General features: G+C 58.5%; 1 protein-coding gene across 1 annotated transcript in view; it reads left to right on the forward strand.

Annotated features, from left to right (window-relative positions):
• The first annotated feature begins 6,192 nt into the window (after window positions 1-6,192).
• Caln1 (calneuron 1) overlaps window positions 6,193-17,514 on the forward strand; it is a 237,332-nt gene continuing 226,010 nt past the window's right edge. Inside the window, exon 1 of the mRNA XM_015491398.2 lies at window positions 6,193-6,347. Within this exon, the coding sequence (XP_015346884.2) occupies window positions 6,230-6,347 (118 nt within the window). The 5' untranslated portion in view covers window positions 6,193-6,229. The remainder of the gene's footprint in view (window positions 6,348-17,514) is intronic.

Below are 17,514 nucleotides of genomic sequence, written 5' to 3' on the forward strand. Positions count from 1 at the left end.
ATCCTCGCCAACACTTATTGTTGCTTGTATTCTTGACGATTGCCATTCTTGGGAATGCGATGGGGCCGAGCCTATATCTGAAGCACTGATTGACTCTGATGTTCATCTAAGCATGTGCATTCTGCTCCCACAGACACCCTGTTTCTGCACTTATTTTTCAGGGTATGAAACAGAACCTTTGTAGACATGACCTCTCTCTCATGGTGCTTCCGTTGGCAGTGTGCTGTGGCTCTGGGTTTTGAAACCGAGTCCTGATTGACGTGGAGCTTCTCACAGACCCAGGTCATGGTTTCTGCTCAGTCCCTCTTGTCTGACTTGAGGCCTGTCCAGCCTGGTGCTTGCCAGTTGGCAGGCCCCTGCAGGGTTTAACAAGGGACGAAGCTGTTTTGTAAGTGCTGAGCCAAGTGCCCAGCATCTAGCAGGCTTCCACCGAGGGCCTCTTGGCTGGAGGACGAGGGATCTTCTTGTCCCATAACTTGGCTCTTGGACTCCAAGGGGAAGACATAGATTCTGGGTTATCTGAGGACTGCTCAGCTCTCCCTGAATTAGAAGCCATGTCTGTGCACCAGTGGTCCCCAAGGCCATCCCTTCTCGGCCCGTCCCCTGGACACCTGTGCCTGCCACTTGCGGGCCTCAGGGGCCTTGTCTCCCACTTTCGTTCCCGTCCACCCCTGTGCTGGTCCCTCCAGCAGCCCAGGAGGGAAGTGTGCTTCCCGGAGGTGGGAGGGATGGTGGGGTGCGACCTTGGCCCTCCGGCAGAGCTGGGAGGACGACTGGCTGGTGTCCTGGCTGTGGTCCCCGAGTCCCTGAGCGGAGGAGAATTGGGTCTTTTCCTCTGGTTGCCACTTGTGTCTGACCTCAGGGCTGAGCACTGTGGTTGGTGACTTAGCGCTGATGGTCCTGGCGGAGTGGAAGCTCCTCCCAGACGCTGGCGCTGGCGCTGTGGTTTAGCTGAGGGTCCCCGGAGCTCACGTGTGAGCAGTGCAAGGAGGTCCAGAGGAGAAATGACTGGTCTCAGGCTTGACCTGGTCGGTGAGTTCACCCCTGCCGGGGTCATCTGAGGGGTACCTGGGGGCAGTGGGGTGTGGCTGGAGGAGGTGGGAAGGGGGGCGAGGCTGGGGGTAGGTATTGTATCTGGAGAGCCGAGTCTCTCTCTGCTTCCTGATCACCATGTGAGTCCTGCCACCCTCTCCCGCCATGATGTCCAGCCTCACCTCCCTGTGGACTGAGACCTTTGAAACCACGAGCGCCCAGATAAACTTCTCCTCCCCATCCAGTTGTGCTGGTCGGGTCCTGGAGTCCCAGCAGCCAACAGGCTGACTGAGACAGTGCTCCTGGGGACGTCACGGGGACTTGGTGAGGGCCCTGCCATGGTTCGCTGTCTCTTTGGCTTTTGGAGTAGGAGATTGACTTTGGCCCTGTGTGCCTGGTAATTGGGGGCAGGGGTCGCTGTGTGTCTGCCGGATGCCCGCAGCCTCCAGGCACTGCACTGGGCTCAAGAGGCACCCGAGGGCTTTATGCTCCTTTGAAAAGTCCACCTAACCTGTGCGAAAACTCCACGGTCTTTGAAAAAGCCTCAGAGGAAGTGTGAATGCACTTCTTGGTGTCTTCCTTCCTCGCTGGGCCAGGGTTTTTTTTTGAGCTCTCGGTCCTCTGCAGACCAATATGTTGGCAAAATGCAGTGAGAAAGAGTCACTGGGAAAGATAAAATTAAAAACAGAAATATGTCAAAATCAGGTCCACCGACGACGAGTGAGAAGCTGGGTGGTGCTTTGGGCAGCTGCAGGGCACCCAGGGCTCCCCACGTCTCCTTCACTCATCTCAGTAAGGGGCACGGCTGGGCTGGTCCCCGGACCACACTTGGAGTAGCACTGCTCTAGGGGCCTTGCAGAGCAGACTGTCCAGAACAGAATAACAGTATCCCTTTAGCCACTTGGCGCTGGCCCCATGGGGCAGTTTGCGGGCGGCTGTTGGTGTGGTCCTCCCAAGGAGCATCGCGCTTGCCTCTCAGTGTGTGTGAGGGGTGCCGCGAGGGGCTGGCGGGTGGTGACGGAGCCAGTGCTGTCTGCTGTCTGCCTCAGCGGGCTGAAGTTGCAAGATGGCCGATGGCTAGTTTCCGTCTGGGTCCGAAGGCCCGAGACTCAGGACAGTAGGGTCTAGCCCAAGTCCATGCCAAAGGGCAAGACACCAACGGGCTCCTTTGCTCAGCATGTTCACCCTATTCAGGCCCCTGTGGCCTGGAAGGAGTCTACCACACTGGGGGCCTCTGCCTGCCAATTCAGACATCAGTGCTACCCAGAAGCACCCGCTCGGACACACCCAGGGTGATACTCGTCCAGACACCTGGGCGCCCTGTGGGCCGATCGAATTGCCAGAACACACCACCCAAGAGGGTGCCGTTGGGAGTCGGTGTGAGTGCCCTCCCAAGGCAGGTGTCTGTCCCTCCCTACGGTGAGACTGCCTCTTGGTTGACCCTCTCAACCCCTTTCCTGTACATGCCCGGGGAGTCGGCCTCCTCTTGGGCTGGTGCTGTCCATTCCCAGAGCCGCCTCCCATTCATATGGCTTGTGCTGGGTGACACCACTCAGCCCTGGAACCCGTGCTCAGGCCTGGTCCCTGAGCCTGCTGCGCCCAGCGGGTCTCCCTGCGGCTCACCCTCTGCTGGGCCCAGTGGACCCTCCATCGTCAGGACTTAGTGTCTTTGTTTGCAACCTAAAACATCCGCGGCTTCCTTCTGTCCCCCGTCCTGCTCTGTCTGACCCTCAGCAGTCACTTACTTGAAGAGGCTGAGCCTGGTGCCCTCAGGAGCATTCCACGCTCTATCTTATCTGTATTTTTTGTTGCTATTCAGCACGTATCGAACCCCAGTCTTACAGAGGAAGAGACGGAGGCTCATGCTAACAGGGTGGAGCTAGGACTCAGACCAGGCACTGTGTTGACCAGCAGGCAAGGTGCCCGCTGTGTCCGTGTCTGGTGAGGGCTGTTGGCTGCTTCCAAGATGGTGGCTCACCGCTTCGACCTCGAATGGCAGAAGGGGCAGGGCTGGAGGGCCCAGCTGGTGCCCTTGACCCTCTTACAGGGGTTCTGTTCCCATTCCTGACGGCTCTGTCCCTGTGATGCACTTCCTGTTAACACTGTCACACTGGCCTTAGGTTCTGGCAGGTGAACTGGCTGGAGGCACGTTACAGTCAAGCCTTGGCACTGCCCACCATTCAGGAGGGTCCCGCATGTGGCAGATGGGCACCTATCAGCATTTCCCAAGGAGCACAGTGGCTCTGGGAATATTGTTATTTTTATTCATGGCCCTCTACGTAAGGATCCATCTTTAAGAGTTTGGTTCAGGACTTGGTTGGTTCTTTTTCAAGGGCTTGTGGTTTTCTTTCTTAGCTGAGGAGGAGTCTTCCAGCTTGGGTTTCCCAAGGCTCTTGGGGTGAGGTGCGTCCTTGACTGTGGCTGCGGTCTGTGGCTGGAGTGGGGATGTTCTTCCTTTTCTAGAGAAGGACTTTATCTACACGGGTGGTTTGGTCGCGCTGCCCGCTGGCCCGAGCACTTGGGGTGCAGAGACTGCTCGCGCTGAGTGTGTACCTGATTCAGGAGCAGGTGGGGCAGTTGGTTGTGGGGATCCAGTTGTGACCAGTTTCCTCAGCAAAGCGCTGGACCTTTCTTCTGAGGCTGATGAGGGGTGTGGGTAGGGTGTGTGCTCTTGAGAAAAATTTGATGACTTTGGCTTTGAAGATGGGTCTGGTGGATTTGAGGCTTCAGATGTGTGGGTAACAGGTGTTTCCAGGAGGTCACCGTGCGGAGGAAGGGGCGATCTGTGCAGGATGGAGGGACACTATGATCCGTGCAGGATGGAGGGACACCGTGATCCACGTGGGATGGAGGGACACTGTGATCCATGTGGAATAGAGGGACACCATAATCCGTGCGGGATAGGGGGACACCATGATCCGTGCGGGATGGAGGGACACTATGATCCGTGCAGGATGCAGGGACACTGTGATCCGTGCCAGATGGAGGGACACCATGATCCGTGTGGGATGGAGGGACACTGTGATTCATGTGGAATAGAGGGACACCATGATCCATGTGGGATGGAGGGACACTGTGATCCGAGCGGGATGGAGGGACATTGTGGGCTCCCTCACAGACCTGAGGGTCTCAGCCTAGAAGTAGAATGGGAGATCAGAGCAGGCATCTGCCCGGGGTCAGGAAGAGATGGACAGTGGTCAGGATAACAGCTGGCAGGTAACTGGTGAGGGTCAGGGATGAGGGTGGAGTTAAAGCCACTGGGGAGGCATTAGCCAAGTAGCCTTCACCCCTGGCCACAGACATCAACCCCTGCTCAAGCGACCGTCCTCACACCCCCAGGAAATAGGGATTGGCCTCCTTGCTGCACAGCCCTAGTTCACGCACCCAGGTCTCCCTTCAGTCCTGTTTGGCCTGAGAGTCAGCTTGGAGAGAAGAGCTGCAGGTGAAGCATCTTCCAGAGAAGAGATTCTCGCCTTGGTGCACGGGCAAGGATAGGTTTGGGGCTGCAGAGCTGCCCAGCACCGCTGCAAAGCCACTCATCCTTTGTGACCAGCATCTTGCATCATGGCTGGCCTGTGGACAGCCAGGGGAAGGCCCAGAGACTGACAGGTGGCTCCTGCCTCAGCCCTGGGCCTTTTACTTTAGCGAACCTGGCGCCTGTATGACAGTTTTCCCAGTTGTCATTGTGAGCAACAGTGTCTTTGATGGAAGTGGAGACATCAGGAAGTGCAACCTGTTTGTAGGAAGAAGCTGAATTTGTCTTTAGACACCTTGAGTTTGGTGCGAGGGCTGGACACCTGGGTGGCGTGGGGTGCTCAGCTGAGGCCGCGGGTCGCAGTGATGGTCGGGACACTGGTTCTGGAACTCGTCCTCCCGGGAGCTGGCTCTGTGCTCTTGGTCCAGCCCTTCTGTTTAGGGCTCTCACGGGGGATCCTTCGGGGACCAGCTCTGAGCCCTAGCAGGGCTGGAGGGAGTGGGGAGAAGTGGGGTCCTGGGCACAGGGAGGAGGTGATGGGAGCCTGGTCCTCCATCAGCTAGCAGCAACACGTCCTGAGGAGGAAGGTGACTCTCATCTGGATTTTTCTAAGGAGTGTGGGTTGAGGGACATCAAGGTCTGTGTGCCCTGGAGGTCACCTTCAGAGATGGGCATTTTGTCTCTCTTTCCCTGTGCGTTTACACCTAGTCACGTTTATACCTAGTCACTCGGGAGGGTCCAGAGGCTTGTGGCACCCTGCAGAGCAAGCTTCAGTGCCAGAAGGGCCAGTGCAGGTGACCACCTCAGTGGGGCCACCTCAGGAGCCAGCAGGGAGCCGAGCCTCTGCTTGAGCCAGGGTGTGGCGGGGGGAGCTCAGCCCTGGGTGCCCCAGCTCGGGTGCCCCAGCTGGCCTCGAGCTCTGCTGCAGAGCTGCTCCTGGCCCTTCCCTGCAGGTCCTGCTCAGGGGTCTCACACTCCTCTGGGGGCCTCTTCTGGGCGGGAGGCCTCAGGCCTGCCTGGCCCTCCGGAGCTTTCAGGTCCCAGTGGTGGCCTTGGGCACAGGAGCTGTGTCTGGAAGGCCTGAGAGTGGCCGGAGGGTGCCTGGCCTCCTGTGGGTGTGGCAAGCTCACGGGGTGTGGCCCCACTTCCCCCCACAGCGGCAGGGGTGATTGGCCCTTCAGAGTGTGCGCAAGAGCTGCCCAGGGGCCTCTCGGCCAGGCTGCGGGCAGCGTCAGAGGTGCAGACCGTGGCCCCTATTTCCTCCCTGTGGGGAGTGCGGTGTGATGGACACCTGTCTTCCCAGGGAAACTGGCTCCCGGACCCCCACAGGACCACAGCCCGGGGTCCAGCCATGCTTCCTCAGGAGCAGTGGACACGGCCTCTGAGGCAAGGGCAGGAGCTTCCTTAGTGTCTTGGGCGCCTGTGGGGGGACGGCAGGTGGATGATGGGGTGAGGTTTGGAAAGACCCTGCGGCCCACCTTTGCAAGCCCTGGGGAAGGTGAGGGAAGACCTCAGAGGAGGGAACCAGAGAACCCAGGCTCCCTGCGATGCTCAGGCCTGGGGACCCTGTGACACTCTGGCTGTCCCTCTAAGGGTGTCGTTGTTATTTTAGTGACAACGCTGGACATCTGGGGGTTGGGGGGGTTCTCCAGGGAAGGACAGGAGGACCGAGTGAGTGACCTTGTGCCTCTCTTCTCCCCGTCTCTGGCGAGCAGGGAGAAGATGCCATTCCACCACGTGACGGCCGGCCTGCTGTACAAGGGCAATTACCTCAACCGGTCCCTCTCGGCGGGCAGTGACAGTGAGCAGCTGGCCAACATCTCTGTGGAGGAGCTTGACGGTAAGAGCCAGCCCTGCTGGGTGCTTGGGCAGCCCAGGGAGGCCCACGGCCACCTGGAGGCCATAGTGGGAGGGCTTTGGGCCCTGGCCATAGTGGCCAAGGCCGGCCATGGTGCAGTGGAGGAGCTCAGGCCAGCTTTCGCCTGAATGACCCCTGTGTGGGGGACGTTGGAGCCTGGACACCTGTGGGGAAGGCTCTGGTTTCCCTGCTCCTGCTGGGGAGGGGTGCCGTCCAGCCTGCTTCTTCATCACTGTCGGAATCGCCTCACACGGGCATCATCACTGTGGACTCCAGCCGCAGGGGAGGCTGAGCCCTGTCCATGGCCATCTGTTGACGTGGGGTCACCTCGGGCTGCCCGGCCTTGGTTGGCCCAAGGATGTGCAGATCCAGGACACAAGCAGAGAGCAGGGCCCTGCCCTCCTCCCGAGCGGGTCCTCCCGGTGACCCCAGAGCTGGCTGGAGTGGTGCTTGGATGGCGTCGGACTCCCTCTGGGCAGTTATGGCAAAACGCCAGAGGCTGGTGGCTTGTGGACAACAGGAGTCATTGTCCACGGTTCTGGGCGCTGGATGCTCAAGATCAAGAGATCTGATGTCTGACAAGGGCTCTTCCTGGTCCACAGGGGGCTGTGTTTTGACTGGTGGAAGGACAGGGAGCTCTTGGGCCTTGTCTGTAAGGGCTCCGCCCTCTGCCGCAGAGGCTCCGCCCTCTCCCGCAGGGACTCTGCCCTCGGGACTCCACCTTCCTGATCAACCTCTGGAGGCCCCTAGTGTTATCACACCAGTGACTGGGTTTCCCATGGGAATGGGGATGTGGACCCTCAGACCCTCGCAGTGTTGGCAGGTGGGAGGTGAGAGGCCTCCTCACCCTTGGAGTCAGCTAAGAATGGACATCAGGGCCGCGTGGCTCTGGGGGATTTTTATGTGTTTTGATTTGAGTAGATCCTGCTGGTCACTTGCTAGCAGGAGGACCCGACCCTTCCCTGCAGGATCTGCTGAGCAGCCTTGGCCGTGAGAACCGGGCAGAGCCGCCTGTACCCTGGGTGACTCTTGAAGAGGTCGAGATGATTGCGTTTGGTGATGGCCCACATCTGTCCACGTGCGGCCTCCCCCCTCCCAACTCTGCTCTGAGTGCTCGGGAGCTGATTTCTCAGACTTCTCGGAGCAGAACTTCCTCAGCGTAAAGCCAGGCTCTGCTGGGGTGACAGTCCACACTGGGGCTGGACTTTGGCCTTCTTCACGGGTGTGGACTCCCGGCAGAAAGCCCCCAAGTCCTGGGGTGGGCAGAGCATGCAGGTTTGCCTTTTCCACGGGGCAGGGACAGTTGGTGCCACCTTTTCATCAGGTGCACAGTGGGGCCTGGGGGTCTAACGGCCCTGCAGATTTGGCCGGGTTCCCTGATCGAAGGAGGCCTGTGCTCTGTGGCTTGAGGCCAGCGGTGAAGCCACTGTGCTTGTCCTTCTGGAGGGCGGCCCAGCTCGCAGTCTGGAGCAGGGTGTCTGTTTTCTGTGGGAGACTGTCCCCTCACTGTTTATCATGTTGCAAGGTGGACACTGAATCACGGCTCCTCCTGCCTTTTTTACAAGGGCTCTGGGCGGGACAGTGAGATCTGTTCTGAGTTCAGAGCAGGCAGGGTCCGACTCCAGCTGGCCCAGGCGGTCAGACGGCCATCTGTGATGGGAACTAGGGAAGCCAGTTTCCAAGGTTACAGTCCAGCTGCCTCAAGGTCTCCTGCATTCTGGCCACCCGTGCATCCCCAGAGGACAGGTGGTATGGCTCAGAGCTGAGGAGCTGGACGCCAGTGGACCTGGCAGTGGTCTTCTGGCCTGCTCCCCGGGCACTGATGTCATTGACACCGTGCTGTGCTCGTACACCGGCCACCTCCCATGCTGCGGCAGCTATAGCCTCCTGCTTGAAGATGGCCCAGGGTCGGCTTCCCACCTGGTTCCTCATCAGGGATGGGTGCAGGGATGGAGGTCCCGTGGATGAGTGCTGACCCTAGATACAGGCGTGGAAATAGCACCATCACACAGGGCATCTCTTGCTGCAATTCACTCCTGCCAATTTCTGTTTCTTCTCTTTAAACAAAGCTCAGGGGAGAATCATGCAAAGCTGAGGAAAATTGGTCAGAGTAGAGTTGGAAATCATCCATCCAAACAAACCCCCCAAGGACGGACGGATGGAGACATTCCTTCGTTCACTCCTATTTATCAGTCCATTTTCTGTAACTATGATGAAATACTCGAGCTGAGGACTTTATAAAGAAAAGAGGTTTATTTAGCTGTTGGTCCTGGTGGTTCCCAGAACGTAGTGCTGGGCACAGTTCATTCCCAGGGAGGCCCTCGTGGAGAGTGGTGTCACATGGAGAGTGGTGTCACAGAGGCAGAGCGTGGGAGGAGGAGAGATCATGATGAGACGGAATGGGATCAGGTGGGAAAGGCACCGTGCCTGCTGTTTTGTAAGTCTGCTCTTAAGAACTAACCATGGTCCCTGGAGAGTGACGTCAGTGCCTTCCAAGGGCGGTGGCCTCAGTGACCTTAATCACTAGACTCTGCCTCCTGCAGGTCCCATGCCGGACCCCAGCCTCCCTCGCAGGACGGCTGGGGAGAACCACAAGGTGGGTCACATTCAGTCATTACAGGGACATCAAGGAAGTGGGCTCCTCATGCCTGTGCCCAGGGGCCCACCGTCCATCCTGGGAGTCTGCATGGTGCGAGGCCACAGTGGCTTCTGTGCGTCTGGAAGTGTAGCGCGTGGGATTCTGTACGATGTGTGGGTTGTGGTGTTTTAAAGACTGACTGGTGTTGTGAACGCGCCTGTCTGGAGTCCATCTCTCTGGGGCGGTGACCCTTGGGCGGTGACCCTTGTGTGCCACGTGCCTGCTCTGCTCTGGTGGACGCCTGGGCGGGCCCCAGTGTGACGCGGGTCTCAGGCAGCCCCCTTGGCCCCTTCCTGCTGTTTCGCCGAGGCTCTGTGTGACAGTCTCTGGTCCCTTTGCCACACTGAGGACAACCTGGGCCTGTGAAAACCTCCTCTTGTCACAGATCACATGTGCGTGTGTTGTACGTGACAAGTGGCTCAGCCCCCAAGCCGCCCAGGTTGGCACCTTCACCCTGCGGGAGAAGAGGCCCCTGGGCCGTCAGCCAGCTGAGTGGTGGCCCCACAGGTGCAGGCCCCACAGGGTGGCCTTTACCCCTCGCGTCCTCCCGGACCTGGGGAGAAGCTCTCCTTTGGGCCCTGGGCTGCGGGGGTTGGCGTGCAGTGGCATCTCACCATCTGGAGATGTCCACCTCATGCCTGGCCGCTGGGCAGAGGTGGGTCTCGAGGGCCCTGGGCTCCTGTGCCAGGGATCCTCAGCTCCTTTGTTCTCCCAGTGCCCTTCTCTCCTGTTCCCAGGACAGAATCTGGTCTTCGTCTCCTCCCGGGATGGCCAGGATGGGACAGCCCACTGTGGTGCCATTGGCCTCGGCCTTTTTCCCCGTGTGCTGCTCAGATGGCTTGAATTGGGCAGTGGGTTGCCCTGCGGACAGTCTCTGTGATGAGCTGGCTGGCAGTTCCTGGTGGGCAAACAGTGGCAGAGTCACGGTCCCCTGTCTGGGCTCTGTGATTCCCGGTGGGTGGACATGGTATCTTCTCCGGTTTCTCTGGAGTGGCCCGTGGAACGCGCCCTCGCCTCTGACGTGGGGGCCTGTCTCAGGCCAGCGTTTCCAAGCGGCTCCTGCCCACAGGGTGGGGAGCTTTAGCTTGAGTTGGGAGTGGCCTTTCCATCCTAGGGCCCCGTCCCTCCGTGGTCCTCCCCGCGCCTGTTCCTGGGCTCTGCTCAGAATTGACCCCCGTCTTCCCGAGCCCTGGTGTGGTCAGCCCTCCTGGCGTCCGTGCCAGCCACTGGCCCCTCAGGCCCCACCCTGTCGTCCACATTCGCTGTGGACTCTCTTCCTCAGCCTGCTCCTGCCTGCTGTCGCGTCGTCCCCAGGGGCATCGCGTGCAGATGGCCTCCCATCCTCCCTCCTGGGTTGGGGCTGGTGTGCGTCCCTGTGTGATGTACTGCAGGCCCGGGGACACCAGGGGCTGCTGTGGACGGGCTTTCCTGGCTGTCTGCAGTGGCCTCTCCTCTGCAGCCACTCAGGGAAGTTCCCTGACCGGCCCTTCCTTTCCCCAACTCCCGTGTGCGACCTTGAAGGTGCCTGCCCACCCGACCTCTCCTCTGCTCCAACGCCGCCGCATCCCTCGGAGCTGGTCCTGGGTAAGCGAGGCCCACATCACTCGAGGGCTGGTGCCTAGGACCCTCCTCTCTCTATCCGTACCTGGGAAACACGCCCCTCACTCCGCAGTCATGGGCCTACAAGGTCTGTTACAGACCCTATGTGGACATTATATGTGTTGTCCCACTGTCCTTCTCCCCTGTTCCCAGGCCCAAATCCATTGTCCATCACCTTGAGACAGTCTGGTTCTCGTATCTCCCAGCCAGAGTGGGACAGCATGTGGTGTCTGTGCGTACCTGTGACCACCTGTTCCTCAATCTAGATTTTTCAGCCCTTGCCTTCTCCTTCTCCTGTCCTCTCAGAACATGCACACACGTGCACACACACATACACATGCACACACATGCACGCACACACATGTGCACACACGTGCACACATACGTTCACACACATGTGTGCGCACATATGCATGCACACACACACACTGCACAGTGCCCCCCAGAGCTGGCAGCCCCGTCGCAGGTACTACTGTTATTAGCCCTTGTCCACCAAGGTGGGACCTGGAGAGGTCCAGCGACCTTGGCCAAGGTCACCAGCAGCTTCTGGATCTGGGACTCCACGTTTGCCCTGGTTTCTGAGCCCAGGGCTTTCTGCTCTGGTGATCTGGCTCCTCCTTGTGCTGGACAGGCCCTTGCACCTGTCCCGCCCCTGTCATGCTGCCACTGTGACATATGGGTGAGAACCGCTGACAGAGCCAGCTCTCAGGGGTGGGCAGACATTCTCAAAGCTCCGCTGGCCTGACCTGTTCCTCCTGGAGCCCAGGTGCCTGCAGGGGAGGAAGGGCCAGTCTGGAGGGCTAGCCTGGGGGCCAGCTGGGGTTTAGCCTGGGGGCCAGACTAAGGGGCCAGCTGGGGGTGAGCCTGGGGGCCAGCTAGGGGTCAGCCTGGGGGTCCAACACCAGGAGGTCAGCCCACGGTGGTACTCTGGGGGGGCCAACCTGGCCCCAACCTGGGGGCCAGCCTGGGGGGGGCCAATCCTGGAGGGTCAGCCTAGGGGGCAAACCTGGAGGGGCAGTCTGAGGGGCCATCCTGGGGGGTTGCTCCTGCTGGCCAGTGCCAGGGGTCCTGCCACCTTCCCTGTCCGTCTGGGCCTCCAGTGTTTTCTGTTTCTCTCCACCTTTGCAGGTTGGAGAGGGACCCCAGAGGCTTGCCCACTTGCCCCTCTGGGGACACTTCCTCTGGTGGCTCCTCAACAGAGGGTTTCAGGGAGGCAGGCAGAACGTTCTTCACCAGGAGAGAAGCTCACAGCTCTGGAGGAGGGCAGTGCTCCAGTTCTCGCTTCGAGCCCGGAGCTGGGCAGCGGCTTCTCTGTCTGGGAGTCCTCCTGCTGTGGCCTGCCCTCTGGCCTTGGAGAGGCATGGGAGGGATCTCCCCGTGGTGTCTGCCTCCCAGGGCCCCTGCTCCCAGGGCCGCTGCTCCCAGGGCCCCTGCTCCCAGGGCCGCTGCTCCCAGGGCCCCTGCTCCCAGGGCCGCTGCTCCCAGGGCCACTGCCGAGACTCTGGGGCTTCCCTACGTCCGGTTCTGAGCATGTGTTTTGGGAGCTGTGTCCAGGAATGGAACCTGCGTGTCGTCCCTCCCAGCCCACTTTGTTCCTTTGTGATTGATATTCTGCCTGCATCCAAAGTGGCGGAGACACCTGTGATCAAAGAAAAGAACAGAGATGCCAGGGTGGAAACAGAAATCCTCACACCAGGAAGACGGGGGTGACTCTCCTACACTGATATGGCCACTGAATGAGCAGTGAATTGAGCTCCGAGCTTCCCCTTGGTTGAGGCGAAAAGGTAAATAGGGATTACCTGATTCTAAAGATAGCCTTAAAGGGTCCTAGGAAGAATGATTTTCTCAGAGGTGTTTACCCTTTGACCCATAATCAAAATGCCTCCTATGTAAGTATTTTATATTGTTACTTGAAATATACCGTTAGCATTCACCCTATCTTACTCTCAACTTTCTGAGGACTTTTTCAAAAGATATTTCTTCCTAAAAGTGGCTTGATAGAGGTGAATCTCAACGAGAGAAAAAATGTTCATATCAGAACATCTGGATGCAGACAGATGAGAGTAGTTTATAGAGATCCTTGTTGTCACATGATTCTAAGTATCTCCTATTTTTTTTTTTCGGTTCTTATTTCCAAGAACCTGCATCAGATAGCAGGCAGAGATGATATCTTGGTGTGTTAGTCAGTTTTCTGTTACTGCAATGAAATAGCCGAGATAATCAACTTTAAAAGAAAAAAGGTCTGTTTTGGCTCATGGTTGCAGAGTTCTACCTCTGGCCCTGGCTTTGGGCTTGCAGTGAGACAGCACATCATGGCGGGACTGTGTAGTGCAGTGAGCAGCTCACCTCCTGGTGCCTGAGAAGCTCCAGGGAGAGGGGAAGAGGCTGACATCCCACAAGCCCCTCTGAGTGCTGTCCGCAGGACCTGCAGCCTTCTGCTGGCCCACCTCTTTCCTCTCTCGGCCGCCTTCCCATAGCGCCAAGCTGAGAACCCAGGCTTCCTCACCTGGACTGTGCGAGCACTCCAACTGCAGCACTTGGTACAAGCACCCCAGGTCCAACCTCAGCATCTGGTACGAGCACTCAGGTCCAACCGCAGCACTTGGTATGAGCACCCCAGGTCCAACTGCAGCATCTGGTACGAGCACTCAGGCACCTGAGACGAGGCTTGGCCTGGACATGAGGCATCAGAGAGCAGGAAGTACCCGCTGTTGTCACAGAATGACCTTGACATTGTTCCTGGGAAACAAAGTGCTTCCTGCCCGGGCTGCAGGTGATGAGGCCCTGGTGCCTCTCCAGTGGACGGAACAGGTCCACCTGGAGTGGCCAGTGGGCATTAGCCGTCTGGATGCTGCGGAGGCTTTGCCAGAACCCATCATAGCAGTGTTGGCTCTGCTGGTGCCGAGCTGATGCTCCTGCAGGTGATGGGCAGCAGCTGGCCCAGCGAGTTCCTGGGATGACTCAAGGGTGCAATATCAGCAAAGTGTTCTTGCAGGCTGGCCGCTGGTCCTGCCCCATCACACTGCTGTCCAGGGTCCCCGGACACTACTGCTGCAGCTCATTTGAAAGCAAGGCAGAGATTAGGATCCTAAAGGACACTACTAGAGGACAGCCCTTCTCTGTCAGGATGCCACGTCTCCTTCTGTGCTTCCCAAGCAGGAAGAGTCCCAGGTTTGCACCGGGACCTGCCGGACGCTGTGGCTGCTGAAGCAATCGCTCTAAAGCTTGCTGGTCGGCGGCAGCTGGAATCTCCCCCGCCCCGGGAAGGTTCTGTGGAGCAGGCTCTCAGAGGTCTCCGCCAGGCCGTGCTGTAGGCCTGAGCCAGTGGGTTCCACACCCAGTAAAAGGCCGGTGCCCTCAGTCCCCTCACTAGGGCCTCTCCACAGGCTGCTTGGGTGGCTTCCTGGCATGGGACTTGACTTACCCTTAGGAAAGACGGTGCTTGAGTACCATGTCTCAGATGTCACACATTGTCACCTCTGCATGTCTCTTCATTAGAAGTAAGTCACTGAGCACAGCCCACACTGGGAATGAGTGTCTTTGAAAGACAGAAGCGTCAAAGAATCAGTGGGCCTGTGTTAAAGCCACCAGAGACCATGCAAACTAGCTTGGCGATGACTTCAAGCCCTCCAGTTAAGGCTGATGGCATAAAAAACCCTAAAATTGCACGTGGCCTTCCTTTATTCAGTGAAGACCAGTTGTCAAGCCTGAAATCAAAGCCTGTGTGATCTTAAGGACGGAAGGACCTTGGATCCCTCACCTGGGTTCTTGGCAGTTGCAGGTGGCTGGCGTTCCCTCCAATAACCTCTCCTCCTTGGCAAATCGGTGTCTAGCGTGGTGGCTGCTTCCGGTTTCCTCGAGAGCGTGGTGCTCCTGTCAGTCGGGGCCAAGCACAACCCTGCCGATCACCGCTTGATCACTGCTTCCTCCCCGTCCTCCCCCGAGCTTGGGGAAGACGGCCGTGCTCAGGCGATGGCGGGGAGCCGTGGAGCTTGGAACAGAGAGAAGCCAGATTCCCTCTGTAAGGAAATCATAAAGGAGACACGGAGGAAGTGCAGAGGCGGGAAAGTGGCTCCTTGTCCCAGCGGCCACCTTATTTATACCAGCAGGTCCCATCCGGGCGTTAGTACCATAATCACATTATCGCTCAGAGTGTCAGTCGGTGGCTTGTTCTGCAGTCACATTCCACCGTCACAGTGTGCAACGTCAGGAGCTTGGTGCAGCTCGCAAGAGGGCCCACTGTCTGAAGTCACTGTCAGGTGGGCAGCCCCAGGGGCTGGTGAGACGCTGTAGTCATCTAGTAAGCAAGTCCCTCTGTTCCCAGGAGTGATGTGCCTCAGGTCAAAGTTGAAGCTGACATGACGCGAACACAGAGCTGCCTCGCGAGGACCGCTGCACAGCAGCCAGGCGTCCTGTGTCTGCACCGAAACGTCCCACACCACGCATGCCACAGTCACAAAGTTTATCAGAGACCCCAGTCCCAACCACAGAGCCCCTACACCCTCTGCTAGCCTCCCTGTCACTCGAGCTGACCGGAGGCCATGGCATGGCAGCTGTGTGACTCCCCACCTCTGAGCCTGGTTTCCAGTGGCTCACAGGTCACGCTTCCTTCAGGGACATCCTGTGTGTGCACTGGAGGGGAAGGAGTGTGGCTTAGGGTCTAGGAGGGAGCTTAGGGTCTAGGATTTTGAAGCTTCACCAATTGCCTTTACACACACTCGCACGCACACATGCACGCACACATGCACACACATGCACACACACGCACACACGCATATACATGCACATGCACACACGTGCATGCACAGTTTTGAACTCGACCACTGACTATGAGAGGAAACAGCCTGGCACAGCTGAGGAGCAGAGCGGCAGGGAAGGCCAGGCAGCGTGGTCCCCAGAGGAATCCAGAGGACATGGCTCGGGGCATGGTCCATCTTGTCCCCAGGCTCAGGGCAGTTGAGAGGTGAACACCAGGCCCTCTGGTGTGAGGCTGTCTGCTCCTGGTGAGTCACCCCTAACGATGCCGCTGGGAAGGGCGTGGGCAGCAGAGCCGCTGACGTGCGTGGCACCCAGCGCCAGGCAACCTCCTTCAGGGCTCGGGAGTGTTGGCTTCCTCACCTCTGCCACGTGGGCAGGGGACCGACTCCTAGAGCAGCAGAGTGCGTTCCAGCTGTGACGTTGGTGCGTACTGGCACCCCACACGGGAATGGTCACTGTGATCATCGTGACTGTTAATTACATCGTCCTCAGGACAGGACACCTGGCAGGAATTATCCCTCCCACGTTGGGGTGAGTAGCTCTTTAGAGGACACAAGGGAACCCTGGCCAGCATCCCTTCGGGGCAGGCCCCTGCAGGGTGTCAGGGCCCTGAGTGGATAGCTTACCAGCACGTTCAGGGTCTCAGCTCCAGGCCTGCGCGGACACCTCCCTTCCCCGCCCCTGTGCGGACACCTCCCGGCCCGGCCCTGCTCGGACATCTCCCTGCCCCTCTCCTGGGTGGCTTGGGAGGTAAGAGTGTAAATCGCCAAGGAAAGCAGAGGGAAAGAGGCCAGTGCCTCTGGCCCCCAACCTGGGTGTCCTGAGAGTGACAGCCAGGATCCCGGGACCTGCCCCCGCGTGCAATGTGCCTTCAAACCTCCTCCTATCCTGGCTCCCCGAGGTGGAGGGTGTCAGTGATGGGAAGGCCAAGGCCATCGAGCTGAGCAGAGCTGGCCTCCCTTGTGAGGGACGGTGTCCAGACTCAATACCAGGATGGGCACTTCCACCCCGGCTCAGGGCAGGTTTCCGGTGATGGAGGAGCCCTGTCCCATTGGGAGCATGCTGCTCCCGGCTCCGTGGTGCTCCTCCCAGCTCCGTGGTGCTCCTCCCAGCTCCTGCTCCTCCCCTCGCACTTCCCCTTTCCTCCCCTGGGTAGAACCCAGACCACGTTCACTTAGCGGTTCCCCCAAACTCTGCACATCAGCAGCCAGATCGAAGGCTCGTTCGTCACTGCTAAGCTTTGTGGTGACAGAAGAGTGACCATGAACTGCCCAGGACCCAGGGCAGCACTCTCCTGGGCAGCGCTGCCATTTGCCTGCTCAGGTTTGAAGGAGGCTCTTGGGTGGGCACCAGGCTGTGCACTTGCTGCTGTCACTCTGCTCAGCCATGCAATGACAATTCAACTTTTCTGAGCTTAGGAGCACCACAGGCAGGGTCCAGGGTAGAATTCTTGGTCTGATGGCCCTGTGCCCTGTGTCTTTTGTAGATCATAAGAGCTCGGCTCTCTGCCCTCTGGTGCTCGGGTCGGGGAGGCAGGGAAGGGATCCCGGAACCCAGCCTGGGAATTCCGTAATGCTTCACTTCTATGGTACCCCTTAGACGGTCTGTGTGATCTCTTAGCAATGCCTTTGGGGGTGAAAAAACAAGAGGCCAAGAATAGCCAGAGTGACCCTTAGCCAGAAGAGTGAAGCAGGAGGCCTCGTAGCACCAGGCCCTGAACCACACCATAGAGCTGTAGTGACAAACAGCGTGGCATTGGCACCAAAGAGACCCAAGCCCAGCCGAACAGAACAGAAGCCAGAGACAGACCCACATGAATTCAGTCATCTCATACCAGACAGCGGTGCCATCAAGGTACAGTGGAGAAAAGGTGGCCTCTTCAACAAACGGTGCTGGAAAACTGGAAACCCATGAATTAGACCCGAGTCTCTCACTCTGCACAAAACTCCACTCAAGGTGGATCAAGGACCCACGCCTTAGACCAGAGATGCTGCACCTGCTAGAAGAAAAAGTAGGCCCAGCTGTCCACCCTGTTGGCTAAGGAACCAACTTCCTCAACAAGATGCCTGAAGCACAAGAAGTAAAATCAAGAATCAGTAATGGATGGGATCAAACTAACAAGCTTCTTCACAGCACAGGAAGCGATCCAGACCA

Source organism: Marmota marmota, unplaced genomic scaffold (genome assembly GCF_001458135.2).
Source record: "Marmota marmota marmota unplaced genomic scaffold, marMar, whole genome shotgun sequence".
In the NCBI taxonomy this organism is placed as follows: domain Eukaryota; kingdom Metazoa; phylum Chordata; class Mammalia; order Rodentia; family Sciuridae; genus Marmota; species Marmota marmota.